Genomic DNA, 18745 nt, shown 5'->3' with positions numbered 1-18745 from the left:
ATTCCCGCTTATAATGAAGAAACGGGCCCTAACTGTGGAAACAAAAATTCTGGACTGCAGGTGGAAAACCAGCGTATAAGAAATCTAAACCAGTGTGACACGAAACCTTTTGGATGAGCAAAGGAAGAATGACTTTATTGGATGGCATTCATTAATACTTTATTAATCCCTGAGATGGATTTCTAATACCCTTAATATTGCACGGCAGAGTTTTAAATGAAAAGTACAAAGTCAACCTCGTGTATTTTTACATGTGTCAGTGTCAATATATTTCTGTCATTTACAAATCTACTGCACACCAAGTAGTTGATTTGCATATATTAGCAAAGACATATCTCAAACAGAAATGTAGTTCTTTTCTTTTACTCTTCTGCATGCTTAGACTTAAACATTTTTTATCCTCCATTCATTGGCAAAGCTTCCTTACGAGAGATCAGTGGCCGTGATTATACGAGAGCCGAGGGAGCATCCTGATGAGCACCCTGACCTAAACCTTTACTACAATTAAATCCATGCTATTATCTGTGCTCTACTCTCATCTCGCAAGCACAATAACGCGCAGTAAGAGAGAAATGCATGCTTTGTGTTCAGTGTTTTTTTTAAATGTCAGCTGGAGAATTTAAAGTCTCAAAAACAGTGTTCATGCTTCCAGTAGTCAAAGTCCACTTCACAGTTTTCCGCCAGGGATTAGCCGAGCAGCAGCAAGTAAAACACATCTGAAAATGACATTTGAAAGATCCTAATCAGCGACACTGCACAGATGGAAGGTTTAACTTTCACTAAGATTAATGATGTGATCTTTTATCATGAATGAATGCTTTGTTACTGCTCAACCGAGAACAGCACATATCACATATTTGTAGTTGTATATTTACATTCACAGTTTGCCATAATACAGTAGAATATGACTTTGCTTTTCTTTGTTTTTAACTGTCTTCATTGCTTGTATAGCTGGTAGATGTGGTTGATTCGACGCGGCAGCAGGAGCCAGGATGCTGAGAGGAGGAGTTAGGGCTGGCTGTTTTTGGTAAAAATGAGTGTTTGGCACGCATTTGAGCATTGCCACATAACTCATGGGATACATGAAAAACTATGCTGTTTTTAGGCAGAGATTTGTTGTGGAAAAATGTCCTTCCCAACTAGGAATGACTGGGATAAGAGAGACTTGACTTACTATGATTTCACTTTCATTGCATTAAAGCAGTCAGATCTCTACAGCAAGGCTGGTGACAGAAAGTGAGTAATTTAAACACTAAGACTGAAGTTACAGCAGGTTATGGAAAAGTATACCAAGATAACAATATCTGACTGTTGCGTAGCACGGCCTAGTAGATGTGGAAAACATCCCACCTCCTCACAGGGAGCCTGCAAACTGATTAAGCCCAATTCTCCGTCAGGGTACGGTGATCAATAAGTGACGAGAAAGAATATTAAACCATATCATATCTAATATTTTAATTCTTTCTCCACACACTCCTTAATTGAAAGTCATTGTACATAAAGCGCACGGTGTGATGCAGGTTTATCTCAGTTGTTCTTACTTGACCACTAATAAGTCGTGGCATGAAACTCCAGGTGTTGAAGTGCATATTTAGTCACTGTGCAGAGAGACGGCATGTCTTTTGTCAAGAAGTGGGTGATAATTGGTTATCTCTCTGCACCTCCATGAGGCCTTTTTCATCTGGTGTTACCATGATAAAAAGACATAGAAGTATCATCAGTGGTTCTGCATGACTTTTCACATTCATTGTTGTATCAGATTGTGGGGCTTCTTGCAAAGCTGCTGATGGTCCACTGCCACCGTTGCCACTGGACCCTTTTTGTGCCGTACATCTCTGTAATTAAATCCAAAATTCTTATATAAGAGGGTTGTTTTCCTTAGAGAATGTTAAAAACAAAACAAACAGTCCCCAAAACAAGAGACTGTCACGTGCAGCTTATTTCGGCCGTTTTCTTTCCTCAAAACTCACCCGAAAGAACAGCGAGGCGTTTCTGAAGCCACCGGGTTCGCTTGACCCCAGTCGGTGAGGGGACCCTCTCAACCCTCTCCGTACGTCAGGCCCTCTTCTCGACCTTCACTTGATGGAGGAGTACAAGGTTGTTGCATGCGCTTAAATCACCTTCGACCCGGAGGAGAGAAGAAAAAATCCGCCCACAGATGAGGTCCCTTCGTGGTCGCCAAATTGTGGTGGCAAAAATTGTTGTTCAAAAATGAATGTCAGGACACCTCAGCTGTCTTTCTGAAGTTTTAATGAAAAGAGGAAAAACATTCAATGAATGGAGCCACACAGTCCAACTGGTCAGACGAACCGTCAGTCCTGAGTGAGTTGAACATGTTTAGCGACACGTTATCTTATAGTGGGGCAGTAGGGCTGTGCGATTTTGGACAAAAATAAAATCCCGATTTTTTTTTTTTCTCTGAAAACCCGATTTTCGATTTCGATTTCGATTTTTTTGGTAAAACTACAAAAGGCAATGGAATAAATTGTTTCAAATATTTTATCTTTATTTTTAAAGAAAAATGGCAAACAAATGTCCCTATTGGGAATGAAGTGCAATTGAAAGATACTGTAAATCATCCTTGAGTTTAGTAAAGTGACAAGTTGACAACATTTACAATTTTCTTGACCAAACAAAGATGACTAGACGAGCCCTGTCTGTAATGCAGCCAGCTGCAAACAAGGAAAATCAATTTTCCGATTTTCCTTTTTTTTAACATCGTCTTGATTAATAAATCAGATTTAGATTTAAAATCGATTAGCCCTAGTGGGCAGGCTGGGAACTAGATAAAATATCGCCCATCACCCTGACAACCGTACTGTGTCAAAGGCGCATGATCTCGTCAAGGAATGTTCACTTGAAACAGGGTCTGTGATCAGAATTTATATGTTATACCAAAATTTTCCATTACAGAAATGGCCACTGTCTGGTTTTAGGGAAATCACACTCGGGTGTTATACTTCTCCTCCTTCCATGCGTCTAGACTTTGTCCATTTTTGATACACGATGAGGACCGGACTTGGGACATTGGTGGGCAGATGTTTATCACGTTCCAAATCTTCCTGTCGCTGGTTTTACTTTAATATTGTGTTGATAGGTGGGAGATCAGTCACTGATGGACATCTAAGGTTTGACATACGTTTGGCCGTAGTAATGAACAAACACTTTGCTTGAGGGAGACCAGGAAGGCTCGTGCTGGCGGCTGTGCTAGAGATAAAGTCAGTGGAAACACGGTTTCTCGGAGCAATGACAGTCTCGTTGCCACCCAATATTAATGCCATGCTGCTACACATCTGCTGAGAAATAATGTGATGAAATATCATCATTTCTGCTCTGCATGTCTGATAATAACTCAAAATGTTAATGTTGGGGAGGATAACAATGACTAGAGCCCTGATTAAAAAAAAAACACCTTCAACTTTAGGATTGCTGGCCCCTTTACTATCTATAAATTAGGGCTGGGCGATATGGACCAAAAGTCATATCTCGATATTTTCTAGCTGAATGGCGATACTCGATATATATCAATATTTTTTCTGTGCCATAATTGGGGTTTCCCCCAAAGCATTATAGCATAGCATCTCTGTTAGCTTCATTTTTTCTGAGGCAAACCCTTAAAAAAACAGTCAGTTTTAATAGAAAGCCTCGTGCCAAATGTCACACAATATCAAAATGTATAAAACAAATTAAATAAAAATAAACTGCACGCATATATAGAATAAAAATGGTTCTTGAATAAAATAAAACAAATATCCCTTTCCTGCATAACAATTAAATTAAAATACACTGTGCAATTAATACAATGTAGACAGTAACAGGCAGACTTTTCCACTGAGGTTGACAGTTGTGCAAATAACAAAACATTTGTGCAAATCTCAAATAAAACATTCAAGTCAATTTGTCACAATAAGCTATATCAAAATCATAAAAAAAAATAAAATAAAAAAAATTCTTCGATATAAACGATATTGTCTCGTACCAAATCGCGTTTGTAAATATATCGATATATATTAAAATCTCGATATATCGCCCAGCCCTACTTTAAATGTATTTGTCTAAATATTTCAGTCAGCGTAATCTATAAATCTCTGTTGCAACGTCTTCATTTTTCAGGTGCGCACTACAGTGAAGAGGATTTAATGTTTAAATAAAAGGAGAAATTATAGTTAATTCTCACATTAAGATTCATGATGCTGGTTGCACTTCAGAGCCCACATTATCATTTGTTAATAACCTCTTATCAATAATCAGTGTTCTGGAAAGTAAAAACCTTACTAACCCCCTGTGGGAATTGTTTCTCTTTCCAACATGAAACTGAACACACACACACACGCACACACACACACACACACACACACACACACACACACACACACACACACACACATGCACACGCACACACACGTGCACACAGCACTGTCAAGGCACTGTAAGATAACAGGAAGGAAGGGTGGGCTTCTCTTCCTGCGCCATTATTTGTTGATCTATCTTTTATCTTTGGGAAGCATGTCGTCCAGCTCCATCTCCATCTCCTCCCTCAATGGGAATTTATGGGAGCTGCCCAGGAAGGCATGCATGACATTTCTGCAGCGATGTGCTACTTGATTGTGGGGTGGTTGATAATTGCCATGGGGATCTTTCCAGCTTGCCGGGTCCCGTTGGGTGGTGGATCAGACAGATAGGAATCACTTTTATGGTCTGCTTTCTCTGCATTTATCAGCACTTCAGAGAAGCTCTATGAAATATATGCAGTTTATACCCCACACTCTCCCTTTTTAAAGTTTGAATTATTCACTCTTATTTCTTTCCTTATCAAGATAATTGACACATCGTAGAGATAAGAGATTACTTTTTTTACTGTTGGTGATTAAAATCAAGCCCACATACTGCTGTTAAAAAATATGTTTTATACTTAACAGCCTTCAGAGTTTGGTCATGGGTCAAATTCTTTTTTTTTTTTGAACACCATGTGCAATAAAAAAGGGGCAAAATGTGACTTTTGGCTTTATAGATGAAAGTTTGCAGGTTTTCTGAGCCGCTTTTGATTTTGACATCTCAAAACAACACAAAAACAGGGTTAAATATATTTACAGTCTTTTGAGACTCATAATCATTCACTTAGATGATGGATGGATGTAGCGTGAACTGATCTTTGGAAGCCTCTTCCACTGTCTCTTTCAGCCCTGGCAATAAGTTACAATGTGATCAATACGGCGTTCAAGTACAAAGGCTTTTCTGCCGTGAACTCGTTTGATATCGGGAGACTGGACGATGTTGGCGTAGCGGGTGGAGTTGGTTGCTCTCCAGCTGGAAGGTTGCCAGATTGACCCCTGTGTTAATACCCTGACCCCCACGTTGCCCATATTGTAATCATTCCCAGTCGAGTTATTGATTGAGATTGTAAAGAACACTGGTCAGTACACACAGGTGGCAAAAATGCACATGTTTTACAAACATTAGAAATGTGTATTCAGATTAGTGTTGCCTGTTATTGCGATCATAGAGCGCGTACCCTTCACCTCCAACAATCTGAGTGTAGCAAGCTCGTTGCCACTGGGGCTGACCGACAGGACAGAGGACACAGGGTTTAGTGCAGGAACTCCTTTATTCAATCACACCGCCACACGTGCACCAGCAGAACCTTCTCCCAGCAGACCTCTTGCTGGTGTGCAGCCACTTCTTATGTAGCCAGGCAGGGTGGAGAGGTTGATTGGGCACAGGTGTGCCCAATCGGCTGAGTGGCTGCTCCTCCACCCTGCCACACACCCCCATCGCCCGACTCAGGCCGGGGACCATCAGGCCGGGGTGGGTCGCGCTGCGGGTCCCGCCGTCGCTGGGGCTGCCTCAGGCGCCGTCACTTGGCGGCCTGCAGCCTCTGCTTCCCAGCCTGTCGGCTCCTGGGCCACCAGCGCCTCCAGCGCTGCTGTCTGCTGCTCCCACTGGCCCTGCAACAGGGCTGCCAGGTCCGCCAGCACCTGTGCAAGCGCCTCCAGGGTCCGCTCCCCGCATCCCTCCTCCATCCTGTCGGGCCCCACGTTGGGAGCCAGTGTAGCAAGCTCGTTGCCACTGGGGCCGACCGACAAGACAGAGGACACAGGGTTTAGTGCAGGAACTCCACTAAAGGTTGATTGGGCACAGGTGTGCCCAATCGGCTGAGTGGCTGCTCCTCCACCCTGCCACACTGAGGATGGCTAACTGCCCTTCTATGCCCTTTGGTTTAGTTTTTGCTATCAATTATTTATGATTGCAAGTACAGAACTTTTCCTCAGACTGCAACGCTGCTGTGATGGCCATGCTTTAGTTTAGACGGCGGTGGCTGTCACGATTGAAGAATATTTTGGGGCCTTTTTCTCAGTTTTGCCTTTGAAAAGCAACAGGGACTTGGACTCAACGTCGTCTCCCGAGCGTCTCTGGTGCAGATGGAGAGCACATACCTGCTGCTCTGCTGCAAATCCTGCACACACTCTGCTTTCCCTGCAGACAGCGTTAGTTGTTGCATGTGATTGTTTATTGCGTTGATTGTCACGTCTCTGTAGAAGCAGTTATTTTGTTAGTCCTCTGTGTAACCAAATGTGACCAGAAAATGTATTAACTGCACTACGTTCATTGGTTTATGCAGCTAAAAGGATTTTATTCATGGGCTGTTATTTTTATATTGATGCTTGAGTCTGTATACATATTATACATATATCCCTATAAACAATCACATACTGTGTCTCATATAGGGGTGGGACGATACAGGTAAGTCCCAATTCGATACTTTGGCGATATGTGGCCCAGGATATCGATAATATCACGATATTTTCGATATTCGATATATCGATATATCGGTAAGAGCGATATATCACGATATATGGGACTGAAAAAGAAAAAATACCTAAAAAAAGGAAAACGTCTGTAGTTATGCATTTATTCAATGCCAAAACTTCATACAAGAAAGTGCATTTGTATATTTCCTCACTGTCTCCTAGGCTTGTAAATGTAAACACTGTACAGCTGGACAAATGAAAGTGCATGAACATTAATAACATGTTTTATATAAACCAGGACAGTGCACTGCTTTGTAATAATTAAATACATTAAATAATAATTTCACAAATAATTATTGTGAAATAACTAAGAAATAAATAACTCAAATAGGCTTAACAATATCCCTTCTTTTCCAATATCCTTTTAGTCTGTCTAATTTATTCTGTCACCACACACACATATTGCCATGAAGCATCAGGCATTTTTCACTCATGTCATGACAAACTGTATCCGATAACAGAAGAAACCAAACAAGCTATAATAAATATAAATAATATGAACTTCATTGAACTAATATAACATTTTGAAATTTAAGCTGAAATATCCAAAGCACTGAACACTGGTGGGTGGGGGTGTGTCTGAGTGTGTATGAGAGTGTCCGTGTCCGTGTGTAACGTGACTGGTGATTCAATGATCTGCAAGTTTTCCCAGCACACGGTTGACTGGACACGGAAGGATACGAGCGAGGATCACTTACAGAGTGAAAAGCATAAACGTCATAACACAAAAAGACTGACGATCATTTACTTTAACGGCGTCTGTAATAGGTGGAATAAGTTTGGATTACAGTACGAGCCGCTCTCCTCACGTGGAGCGCAAGCGGGGTCCGTTTCTTAACGCAGCTGGTTGTCTGTGCGAGCGGAGATTAACGCACATGGCAGCATAAACACCGACTCAAACAGCAAGTAACTTCCAGCATTAACAGTGCTGCTCAGCCCGCTGTCTGTACGGAGTAAACTGTGGTTCTGTATTTTCTGAGCTGGTTTCTCAGGCGGCATGTTTGTTTTGTTGACGAGGGCAGCGGGGGCGGGCGGGGCAGAGCTTGAACAATAGTGCGGTGACAACCGCGTAAACCATTATGTGTGTTGTAATAAAATATCGATATTAGCCGACAGTATATCGATTATTTATTGAAACAGGGAGCACAACAATATATTGAAATATCGATTTTTTTTCCCACCCCTAGTCTCATATATATCAGAAACCAAAAACTAAACCCAGAGGAGCTGCTAGAGGTGACTGCCGCCGACATAAACCATTAGACAACTGTCAGCTTGTGATTTGTCAGACTTGCAGTGGGGGAGCAGAAGTGTTTATCCTCCGCTATGAGCACGGCTAGGATGCTCATGCAGAGGAAAATCTGCACAACACACATAAACGGGGAAAAAAAGGCGTTCACATTTATAACGTTCAGGCAAACCTGCCTCAGCTGCAGCAGTGTGTTTTCCTACCAGGCACCGTGCAGCAGAGATCAATTGCATGGGAAGAGAAGAGTAACAGCCTGCCAACTATCTAATGCTGCGGTTCACACAGACTGTCGCTTTTGCAAACAAAAATGAATATTGCAAAAGCAATATTTTATGTATATGAGAGCATTGTTATATGTATTGTAATCTGTCGTTTGGACCACTTTTTTAATGACTACGGCACACATGAGGGTGAAACGTGGAGGCATTGCTTGCTGCAGGGTTTTCTGCTGGTGAAGTAAGTGCTTTCAGGAAAATATAAATTGAAAAAGTTTTCTGTGGAACAGTTGTGAACTGAGTTTATTTTATTAGCTGAAAAAATGTGGCTGGCATTTCCAGTCTCTAATGTGGTAGCAGAACAAAAAGTATGGGATTTGTCTCTTCTTTTTCTCCCCCCAAACGAGTGCTCCTTCTATCTAAACCTAACTGAACTGGGAGAAAAGGGCGCTCCAATGTGCTGCTCGTTCTGCTTGAAATCAGCTGCAAAATTACCTGAATCTCAAGGCGGCCAATCAGATTTATCCTTCCTCCCTTCCCCTTTTCACAAATGTAAACTCTTTTTTTGTCTTGGTTAAATAAGAGCAATTATATAATATATATATTTATAAATTAAATTAATCAAGTTCAGTAAATTGGCAACACTGCAGCAATGAGATGTTGTCATCAGGAGTTAAGTATCTTACCCAGAGGTAAGTAGCTGTGTGTGAACAGGAGGATTGAACTTTCAGCCGTTTAGATCAGATTAGTCACGGCTGCTGATGTTTCAGTTTATTAAATAAGATTAAAACGGGAGGTTGCAACAAAGAAATGGGTAAATCATTACCCGTTAACATTCCCATTGTTAACAGGGATTATTCAACTTAGACAATTATGGGGTTTAGTATGAATTATAAATGCATTTATGACTGGACTGGTCATTTTCCACTTTTTCCTCCAGTAATTCTTTTCCTGTCCTTATAAAATAAGCATCTGCATTTGGCCGGTGTCCTAATGTAATTATTTTACATGAACAAGCTTTTGCCTTTGGCTGCCTTCGTTTTCTTTACTTTAAACACTTTTATTTATATATCAGTTGATTTTCCTCTTCTTTTTTACTGGGGAAGCCCATATGTTTAGATGTTTTAATGGCATTTTTGTTCAAAAAAATGCTTTCTCTGCATTTATCAGCACTTCAGAGAAGCTCTATGAAATATATGCAGTTTATACCCCACACTCTCCCTTTTTAAAGTTTGAATTATTCACTCTTATTTCTTTCCTTATCAAGATAATTGACACATCGTAGAGATAAGAGATTACTTTTTTTGCTGTTTGTGATTAGAATCAAGCTCATGTACCACTGTTAAAAAATATGTTTTATACTTAACAGCCCATATGTTTAGATGTTTAATGGGATTTTTGTTCAAAAAAATGTTCAAGTCTGACAATAAATTAAACTCTTTAATGGCTCAGACTATGACTAACATCAAGATCCTTTTAAACTGATGAATAATTATGTATTTCTTTATTGAAGAAATAAAGTAATATTGAACAGCTAGTTATTACCGAATTGTGCACACTTTATCCCCTATATAATAATGTTTTATATACATTTATAGATAATGCTTGTGAGATTGTAGTTGAAGATCTTAGCCGTTCCTGCACAACAAAGCTCTGCAGAGACGATCTGTGACATTTATTGGAACCAGTCAAAGTGAGTTTGCTCTTTACTGTGTAATCTTAGCTCCATTCCTCTCAGCCGTCACTGTAATAATTCACCTTTTTCTTCTGCTAAGATCTAACATGAGTGCAGACAGCTGCTCCAGCTGCTCATTCTGTTTGGTTTGGCCTCTTTTTTTTAATGACAACTGCTGGGGGGGCTACTGCTGAGCCTCCGTGTACATAATCATAAAAATCTAACTAAAATACATCGAGACATCACAGTAATTTGTGTTAAAAGCCTAATTACGGTCTAACAGATGCACGACTCAGGAAGTAGTCTGATAGAAGCACTTCCATTGTGCAGTTTCACTGCACAAAAAGCACTTTCTCAGCTTTTTTTTTGCACATTAAACTTTGATAGTGAGCAGCTATTATGCTTTTCAAAGTCAAAATACTTCCATTTAACTCTCACTTCAAAGGAAATCCTGCACCACATCGACTGTGTGCAGATCGTAACTTTGCTCCTTGTAGGTTTTCAGTTATGCAGTTTTCATCTTGTTGACATGACTTCCCACTGTAGCACTTCTAAAAAAAATCATATCAAATGCCATCATCTGGAAACTCAACCTGCTCTGAAGTTGACTTTTGAAAGATTTCTCCTAAAAAAAAAAAAAAAAAGGCAAAAAACAGCCTGCTCTCCATCTGTCACCTTCACTTTCAAGATCCTGAGATTAATGAGAGGCTCACAGTTTGAAAATGAACTCAACTACAGTAGTGGAATAATGAAGCATCTCATCTCTGTAAACAGTTTCTGACTGAGAATGTTAATGCATTTATCTGGGTTGACTTCAGTGATTGCTGTGCACCCCACTGATTGCACTTTACCATTAAAAACAGTTTTTTTTCTCCTCCCCATCACTTTTCTCGTCTCTTAACCCAAATTTTCTTCCGTCACACAGCAAAAGAAGCTGATGGTCTTTAATCAATGCAGAAGAAGACTGCAGGAACCAAAATGCAGCCCCGCCTCCCTCTGCTTTATTTCCTTTGCATTCTTAATTTGTAATCCAATGAAACATTTCTGCAGGATCAGCAGGTGCTCTCAGTTTGAAAAAGACAAACATTTATTAAAACATGCTTTCGAAACATGAAACACTCTCACAGTTCATGCGAACAACATATTGCAAATAAAGGAACGTAGGTGTAATTAATGTCCCACTTTTGGTTTGACTCAACATTCATGAGAGAACGAAGTCTAAAAGTGAATATTTTAATCTTAGAAATGACATGTGCGTGCACTAGGGCTGGGGATCGATTCAAATGTCAAGAATCGATTCGATTCCGATTCTTAAGATTCAGAATCGATTATCAAGATTTGATTCGATCCGATTCGATTCGATTCCGATATTGATTTGGGTTAGTCTTATTAAAACTGTTTTTTGAGCTGTTGCATGAATTATATGACAATCAGAATCAGAAAAAAACATGGCACCAGTTATTCTCGTGTCCAACAAAACATTCCTTTTTTGGGGATAAACAAAAAAATAACCAAAAATTGTAAAAAAAATAATACATACATAAATAAAAGAAAAGAAAAAAAAGACATATGAATCGATTTTTAGGAATTAATATGAGAATCGATTTAGAATTAGGAAATAAATTTTTTCAACACAGGCCTAGCGTGCACACTGCTTTAAAGGTGACACTGATCATAACAATCTAATAACCAAACTCAACACACACACATTTATTAAAAAGAAACATACATAGAGAGTTATCTCTTTTGGCCTCTGTGTTTTTGAAAAGGAAAAGTTTCCTCACTTCACTTGGTGCCCTTTTCTTTTCCTGTTTGCTGTTTCCTGCCGGTTTCCTGTTCAGTTGTTACGCAGTCTCATAACCACTGTTATCAACTGCGTTGCTGTGTGTTTTTTAATCTGCGAAATGAAAGCAGATGGCAGCTCTGCCAAAATCAAATCAGCCAGCGCTGCTTCCTGCTCAGGCTGGCAGGTTTTAACAGCGAGGCGGTTCTGGCCGCCCCGTCTGCAGAGGAGAGAGAACCGATATTTCTGGATTTGGGGTCTGGGGTTTATCTGTTGATCTGCTTGGATTTGGAGGCAGACGAACAGTGTAATCCTCAGCATCATTACGTCTTCCCGCATCACTTGCCCTCCCCATCATCCTTCAACACCCCCCACCCGTTCAGTGGTACTTTCATGGTTTGTTAGGAAGCTTTCTGGCAGGGCATGATTGGAAGGATCAGATTTTTTTGACAGGAAAGCGTTGGAAAGATCTGCTACGATAAATCTATTGAAACTGATCTGTGATGTCAAACACTGTCAAAGAGTGAAGCTGAGATGTCTTTCAGAATTCTCATGCTTTAAACCAGGGGTGTCAAACTCATTTTGCTTGGCGGGCCGGATTTGACAAATTTCTTTCTCGCGAGCCGCACGCTCAAAATAACAAAAACGGTGCGAATTTTTTTTTTTCTAATTCTTTTTTTTTACTATTGTTATCTAATCCAATATCAGTTTAGTTAATTTTAAAGGAAATGTGCACTTTGTTTACACTCTAATTATGTAAAATATATTTCTTCAGGATCTTTTCTTGAAATTTCTCATTTTTTTTCAAATTATGTAAGATACTTTTAATATCATTTTACAAAGATAAACAGAAATTAAAGCTGCAAGCAGCGATGAACGGGCCCTCGCACTCACGTCCACCGCCCCCCATAAGCATATCAGAAATGACACCACCCACGACTCTCTATGTCAAACCATTCAAAAGTTATAGCAGAAAAATGGAACAACCAATCAGAAGAAGGGGCGGGGCTAATTCAGGCCAATGAAGGTCAAGGACTTAATACCGAGTCCCATGACACCACCCACGACTCTTTATGTCAAACCATTCAAAAGTTATTGCAGAGAAAAGTATTCTAGGGGGCGCTGTTGAGCCGTTAGGCCACGCCCATTAATGCAAACCATTAAATATCAAATTTATCACCAGGCCTGGCTTGCATGCAAATTTTGGTGACTTTTGGAGAACTATCAAATATGGACCAATCAGATCAAGGGGACGAGCGCTTTTTCGCGTCTAGCGTCGCCAGGGTAACGCTTTTGAAAGAGAAAAGTAATGCGTGGTGTCGGAGGATGGAGACACACATTTTGTTGTATAACACACCTGGGTGCACGTTACGGTTCAGGCCATATTAATTGCCGAAGGAATGGCATAAATTGCGCCAAAATTACACAATTAATTCAAAATGGCCGACTTCCTGTTGGGTTTCGGCCATGGCGCCAAGAGACTTCTTTCAGTTGGGACAAGATACAGGTGTGTACCGATTTTCGTGCATGTACATCAAACCGTATTGTGGGGCTTGAGGCACAAAGTTTTCCGGGGAGCGCTGTTGAGCCATTTTGCCACGCCCATTAATGCAAACCATGAAAGATCAAATTTATCGCAGGGCCTGGCTTGCATGCAAAATTTGGTAACAAATCGGGACAACCAATCAGAAGAAGGGGCGGGGCTAATTCAGGCCAATGAAGGTCAAGGACTCCATACAGAATCTGATGACACCACCCACGACTCTCTATGTCAAACAATTAAAATGTTATAGCAGAAAAAAGGGACAACCAATGACAAGAAGGGGCGGGGCTAATTCAGGCCAATGAAGGTCAAGGACTCCGTACAGAATCTGATGACACCACCCACGACTCTCTATGTTAAACCATTCCAAAGTTATAGCAGAAAATCGGGACAACCAATCAGAAGAAGGGGCGGGGCTTATTAAGGCCAACAAAGCTTAAGGACTGATTACAGAGTCCCATGACACCACCCACAACTTCCTATGTCAAACTATTCAAAAGTTATGGGAGATAAAAGTCATCTAGAGGGCGCTGTTGAGCCGTTAGACCACGCCCATTAATGCAAACCATGAAAGAGAAAAGTAATGCGTGGTGTCGCAGGATGTACACGCACATTTTGATGTATAACACACCTGGGTGCACGTTGCGGTTCGGGCTGAATTAACTGCCGAATGAATGGCATAAATTTCGCCAAAATGACACAATTTATTCAAAATGGCCGACATCCTGTTCGGTTTCGGCCATGGCTTCAAGAGACTTTTCTTTAAGTTGTGCCATGATACAGGTGTGTAGTGATTTTCGTGCATGTACGTCAAACCGTATTGTGGGGCTTGAGGCACAAAGTTTTCCGGGTGGCGCTGTTGAGCCATTTTGCCACGCCCATTAATGCAAACCATGAAATATCAAATTTATCGCCAGGCCTGGCTTGCATGCCAAATTTGGTGCCTTTTGGGGAACTATCAAATATGGACCAATCAGATGAAGGGGGGGTGCGCTTGTTGGCGTCTAGCGTCGCCACGGTAACACTTTTGAAAGAGAAAAGTAATGCGTGTAGTCGCAGGATGGAGACGCACATTTTGATGTATAACACATCTGGGTTCACGATACGGTTCGGGCTGAATTAACTCTCGAAGGAATGGAATATATTGCTCCAAAATTACGCGATTAATTCAGAATGTTCAAAATGGCCGACTTCCTGTTCGGTTTCGGCCATGGCGCCAAGAGACTTTTCTTTTAGTTGCGACATGATACAGGTGTGTACCGATTTTCGTTCATGTACGTCAAACCGTATTATGGGGCTTGAGGCTCAAAGTTTTTTCTGTCTGAACCAATCAGATGAAGGGTGGCCGCGCTTTTTTGCGTCTAGCGTCTCCACGGTAACGCTTTTGAAAGAGAAAAGTAATGCGTGGTGTCGCACGATGGAGACGCACATTATTATGTATAACACACCTGGGTGCACGTTACGGTTCGGGCTGAATTAACTGCCAAAGGAATGGCATACATTTCGCCAAAATGACACGTTTAATTCAAAATGGCCGACATCCTGTTCGGTTTCGGGCATGACCCCAAGAGACTTTTGTTTAAGTTGTGCCATGATACAGGTGTGTACCGATTTTCGTGCATGTACGACAAACCGTATTGTGGGGCTTGAGGCACAAAGTTTTCAAGGGGGCGCTGTTGAGCCATTTTGCCATGCCCATTAATGCAAACCATTAAATATCAAATTTTTCGCCAGGCCTGACTTGCATGCAAAATTTGGTGACTTTTTGGGGACGTTTAGGGGGGCAAAAAGGCCCTCCTTTCGTCAGAAGAAAAAGAAAGAAAGAAAGAAAGAAAAATTCCTACAGATACAATAGGGCCTTCGCACTGCAAGTGCTCGGGCCCTAACAAGCATGTTTTTTTTATATTTCGCTTTTTTATAAGAAATTTAATTAAAAGCAAAATCTTTCTTATTACATCCAAGAGTGTTTCTTTGTGATTTAGAGATTTTTCCAGTACAATTAAGTGTATTTATTTTCAAAAATTGGTGCAGATATTTACGCCAGTGTGCCGAAAAAGTCAGCACTTCTCTTTTAACTGTTTTACTTTGTCACTATCCTCGTATTCAAAACTGAAATTCTCTGAATAAATATCTTCTATCATCTTTTTTAGCAGTGATGTTTTTCGAAAATATATAATAGTAGTCAGTTAATAAAAATAAACGACCGTCTTCAAAGAAATAAAATCGGCAAATGCATTCTAGAAAACTAAAAAAACTGCTGTCTTTGTGGAATAACGATGGATTCATGCTGCGGATCATGGCAATTATTTGTGCCTTCCTTTTTAGTAAATTAAATTAAATTAAATTAATTTAAACCTTCATCTCTTATTTTGTGTTAAGCAATCAACATTTAACTCTTTATCAATAACGAGTAGGTATGAGAATAACATTTTTTGAGGTTATATACCTCAAAATAAGCATTTGTTTGTGCTGGTAAAGCCTGCTGGGAAGTGAGACCAGCTTCACTTAACAGAAACGTCTCAAAGGTTTCATTAATGTTTATGTCTCTCTTTCCTTCAGTTCGTTACCTGCTGAGAAACAACGTGAGTCCGGACCTCTGCAACGAAGACGGTCTCACCGCCCTGCATCAGGTACCATGATACATTTCTATCATAACTCTGCCAATTATAGCCAGTATTTCCCTTTTGAAAGTGGCATACTGATGGAAAACTCACGTCATCATCTTATCTCAAGCGGAAACTATTCTATTCTATTCTCCTTTCTCCTAAATGTTTACTGTGTGGGGGAACAAGAGATTTAGGGTGATAAACTGGAAATCCAACCCATTCAGACAACAAAAAGTTATCCTGATGCCTTTCTTCCTCTTCTCTTTTTAACTGTAAAGTACCACTCCTATTTAATGGACTGCAGAGTAGGGATGGGCGGTATGGACTAAGAAATGTATCACGATCATTTCTGGCATTTATCCCGATAACGATAAAAATGAGGATAAAAAAAATACCAATTCAACTCCACCTTTTTAATTATAAATCTATCTCGCTCTCAGATCCGCCATGTTTGTTACACAAAAACCTCATCAACGGGAATTTATCCTGTTTTCTTTTCCTTCCTTCCTTCCTTCCTTCCTTCCTTCCTTCCTTCCTTCCTTCCTTCCTTCCTTCCTTCCTTCCTTCCTTCCTTCCTTCCTTCCTTCCTTCCTTCCTTCCTTCCTTCCTTCCTTCCTTCCTTCCTCCATCCTCTTTCCTTCCTTCCTTCCTTCCTTCCTTCCTTCTTTCCTTCCTCCATCTTCTTTCCTTCCTCCATCCTCTTTCCTTCCTTCCTTCCTCCCTTCCTTATTTTCTCCCTTCCTTATTTTTTTCCTTCCTTCCTTCCTTCCTTCCTTCCTTCCTTCCTTCCTTCCTTCCTTCCTTCCTTCCTTCCTTCCTTCCTTCCTTCCTTCCTTCCTTCCTTCCTTCCTTCTTCCATCTTCCTTCCTTCCTTCCTTCCTTCCTTCCTTCCTTCCTTCCTTCTTCCATCTTCCTTCCTTCCTTCCTTCCTTCCTTCCTTCCTTCCTTCTTCCTTCCTTCCTTCCTTCCTTCCTTCCTTCCTTCCTTCCTTCCTTCCTTCCTCCCTTCCTTCTTTACTCCCTTCCTTCCTTCCTTCCTTCCTTCCTTCCTTCCTTCCTTCCTTCCTTCCTTCCTTCCTTCCTTCCTTCCTTCCTTCCTCCATCTTCCTTCCTTCCTTCCTTCCTTCCTTCCTTCCTTCCTTCCTTCCTTCCTTCCTTCCTTCCTTCCTTCCTTCCTTCCTTCCTTCCTTCCTTCCTCCCTCCCTTCCTTCCTTCCTTCCATTAATCAGGTTTTACACAAAAACGTCATCAACGGGAATTTATCGTTTTTACCGTGACATAACAAATTCTTACCGTGGGGAATTTTTTTGACGGTTTATCGTGAACGATAAAATATCGCCCATTCCTACTGCAGAGTGTAAACATTAGTTAGATGTCTAATGTAAAGTTTTTGTCTTTAATTCCACCTGATGACTCGTTTGAATGGTGAAACGTTGTTTGACTTCCAAGTCTAATTAAACCATCACCCTGTTGGTCTTTGTTCACAGACTATTCCAGCGTTAGTGGACGAAGGCAAATTCGGAGGCCTTGGCCAGATAAAAATGTTGACATTCGAATGCCTGAAAATGGTTTAATGGCGAGGAAATGAGTGCGATATTGGTGTAGATTAGTCAGTTTTAATGGTGGATATCACTTACTAATTAGTATCATTACTGAGTCCACAATCAGAGCCTCCATCTCCTCCGAATCGCTGCTGCTCTTTTCTTTTCGGCTGCAACTGCTTTGTTTGGCAGTGATGATAAATGGTGGATCATTACACACCTCATTTATGACAAAAATCAACAAACCCTTGGAAAGACGTACTTTTCTCGTTCGCACTGTCTTTCCATTCTCTGACCTTAAAGAAGCAACGACTCCGGCCAGAACGTGAAATGGCCCGGGTGTCTGGCACAGCCATTACCCAGACCCCGGGACAATTCCTCAGAAGAGCGCAGCCGGAGAGAACAATTTTCTTTTTATGAGGCTGATATATATCCATGAAGAAGCTGCTGCTGGCTGAATCATTCTGCTCCTCCTTCCGAAACCGAAACGTCCATCCTAAGAACCACACATGCACATTTGTCACCTTTTCAGCTCTTTCTCTTCCTTCTCATTTGCGTCTCTACCTCCCTCCCCTCTCTCCTTTCTTCATTTTTTTTCCCTCGGCTCTGACCCTCGACTAACACAACCGTCTCTTTTACCCTCCCGGCGGTTGAAAGCCTTATATTCGGGCTCCTGCTGGGAGGCGGTGTAATTGAACCGAAGACGAGAAAATTGAAGTCCATCAGTCAAAACGGACGTGGTCGCAGTCTTTTAAACTCAGCTGTCTGCCAAGAGATCAAAATGACCTTTCGGCTCTGAATATGTGAGCGCATTTGATTAAAGGTTGTTTTGGTAGGTCACCCTGGGTGATGGGTTCAAGGAAAGACCTTTTCACGGGTGTAATTTCACAGAAACTACGACGTACAGACAAAAGGGTGTCTGTGACTTCAGATGAAGTTTCATTCCAGCTGTAATTGTTGTCCTCATTAACAATTTATGTCCCCGGCCCCTACTGTACATGTTCAAACTCCCACAACAGCTCGACCACACAAGTATAATATAAATATATTATAAAATAAAGCTGCACGTTGTGCTTCATCGTGTCCTTATAGGTCTAATGTGTCCAGCATTCACAAAAAACTAGGCTGGTTATCTGTAAGACAAAGGTCTACGTATGTTATGTTAAGTTTTCTGAGAAATATACTAGGCATGGGACGATATGAAAATTTCATATCACGATATTAGTGGACAAAAATATCACGATTACGATATTATCACGATATTAGCGTGTCGCTTATAAAATTCTTAAAATGCAAGGAAAAACACTAACCGTGGATCCACTGGT

At 40.9% G+C, this 18745-nt stretch overlaps 1 protein-coding gene across 1 annotated transcript in view; it reads left to right on the top strand.

The window, feature by feature from the left end:
• The window catches only part of ppp1r16b (protein phosphatase 1, regulatory subunit 16B), a 113406-nt gene that overhangs the window by 68215 nt on the left and 26446 nt on the right, over window positions 1–18745 (top strand). The window contains 1 exon segment of the mRNA XM_061728242.1: window positions 15834–15904. Within this exon segment, the coding sequence (XP_061584226.1) occupies window positions 15834–15904 (71 nt within the window).

Source organism: Cololabis saira, chromosome 8, assembly GCF_033807715.1.
Source record: "Cololabis saira isolate AMF1-May2022 chromosome 8, fColSai1.1, whole genome shotgun sequence".
NCBI classification, from domain to species: domain Eukaryota; kingdom Metazoa; phylum Chordata; class Actinopteri; order Beloniformes; family Belonidae; genus Cololabis; species Cololabis saira.
The sequence above is the reverse complement of the archived record's forward strand: the minus strand, read 5'-3'. Positions and strand labels throughout refer to the sequence as shown.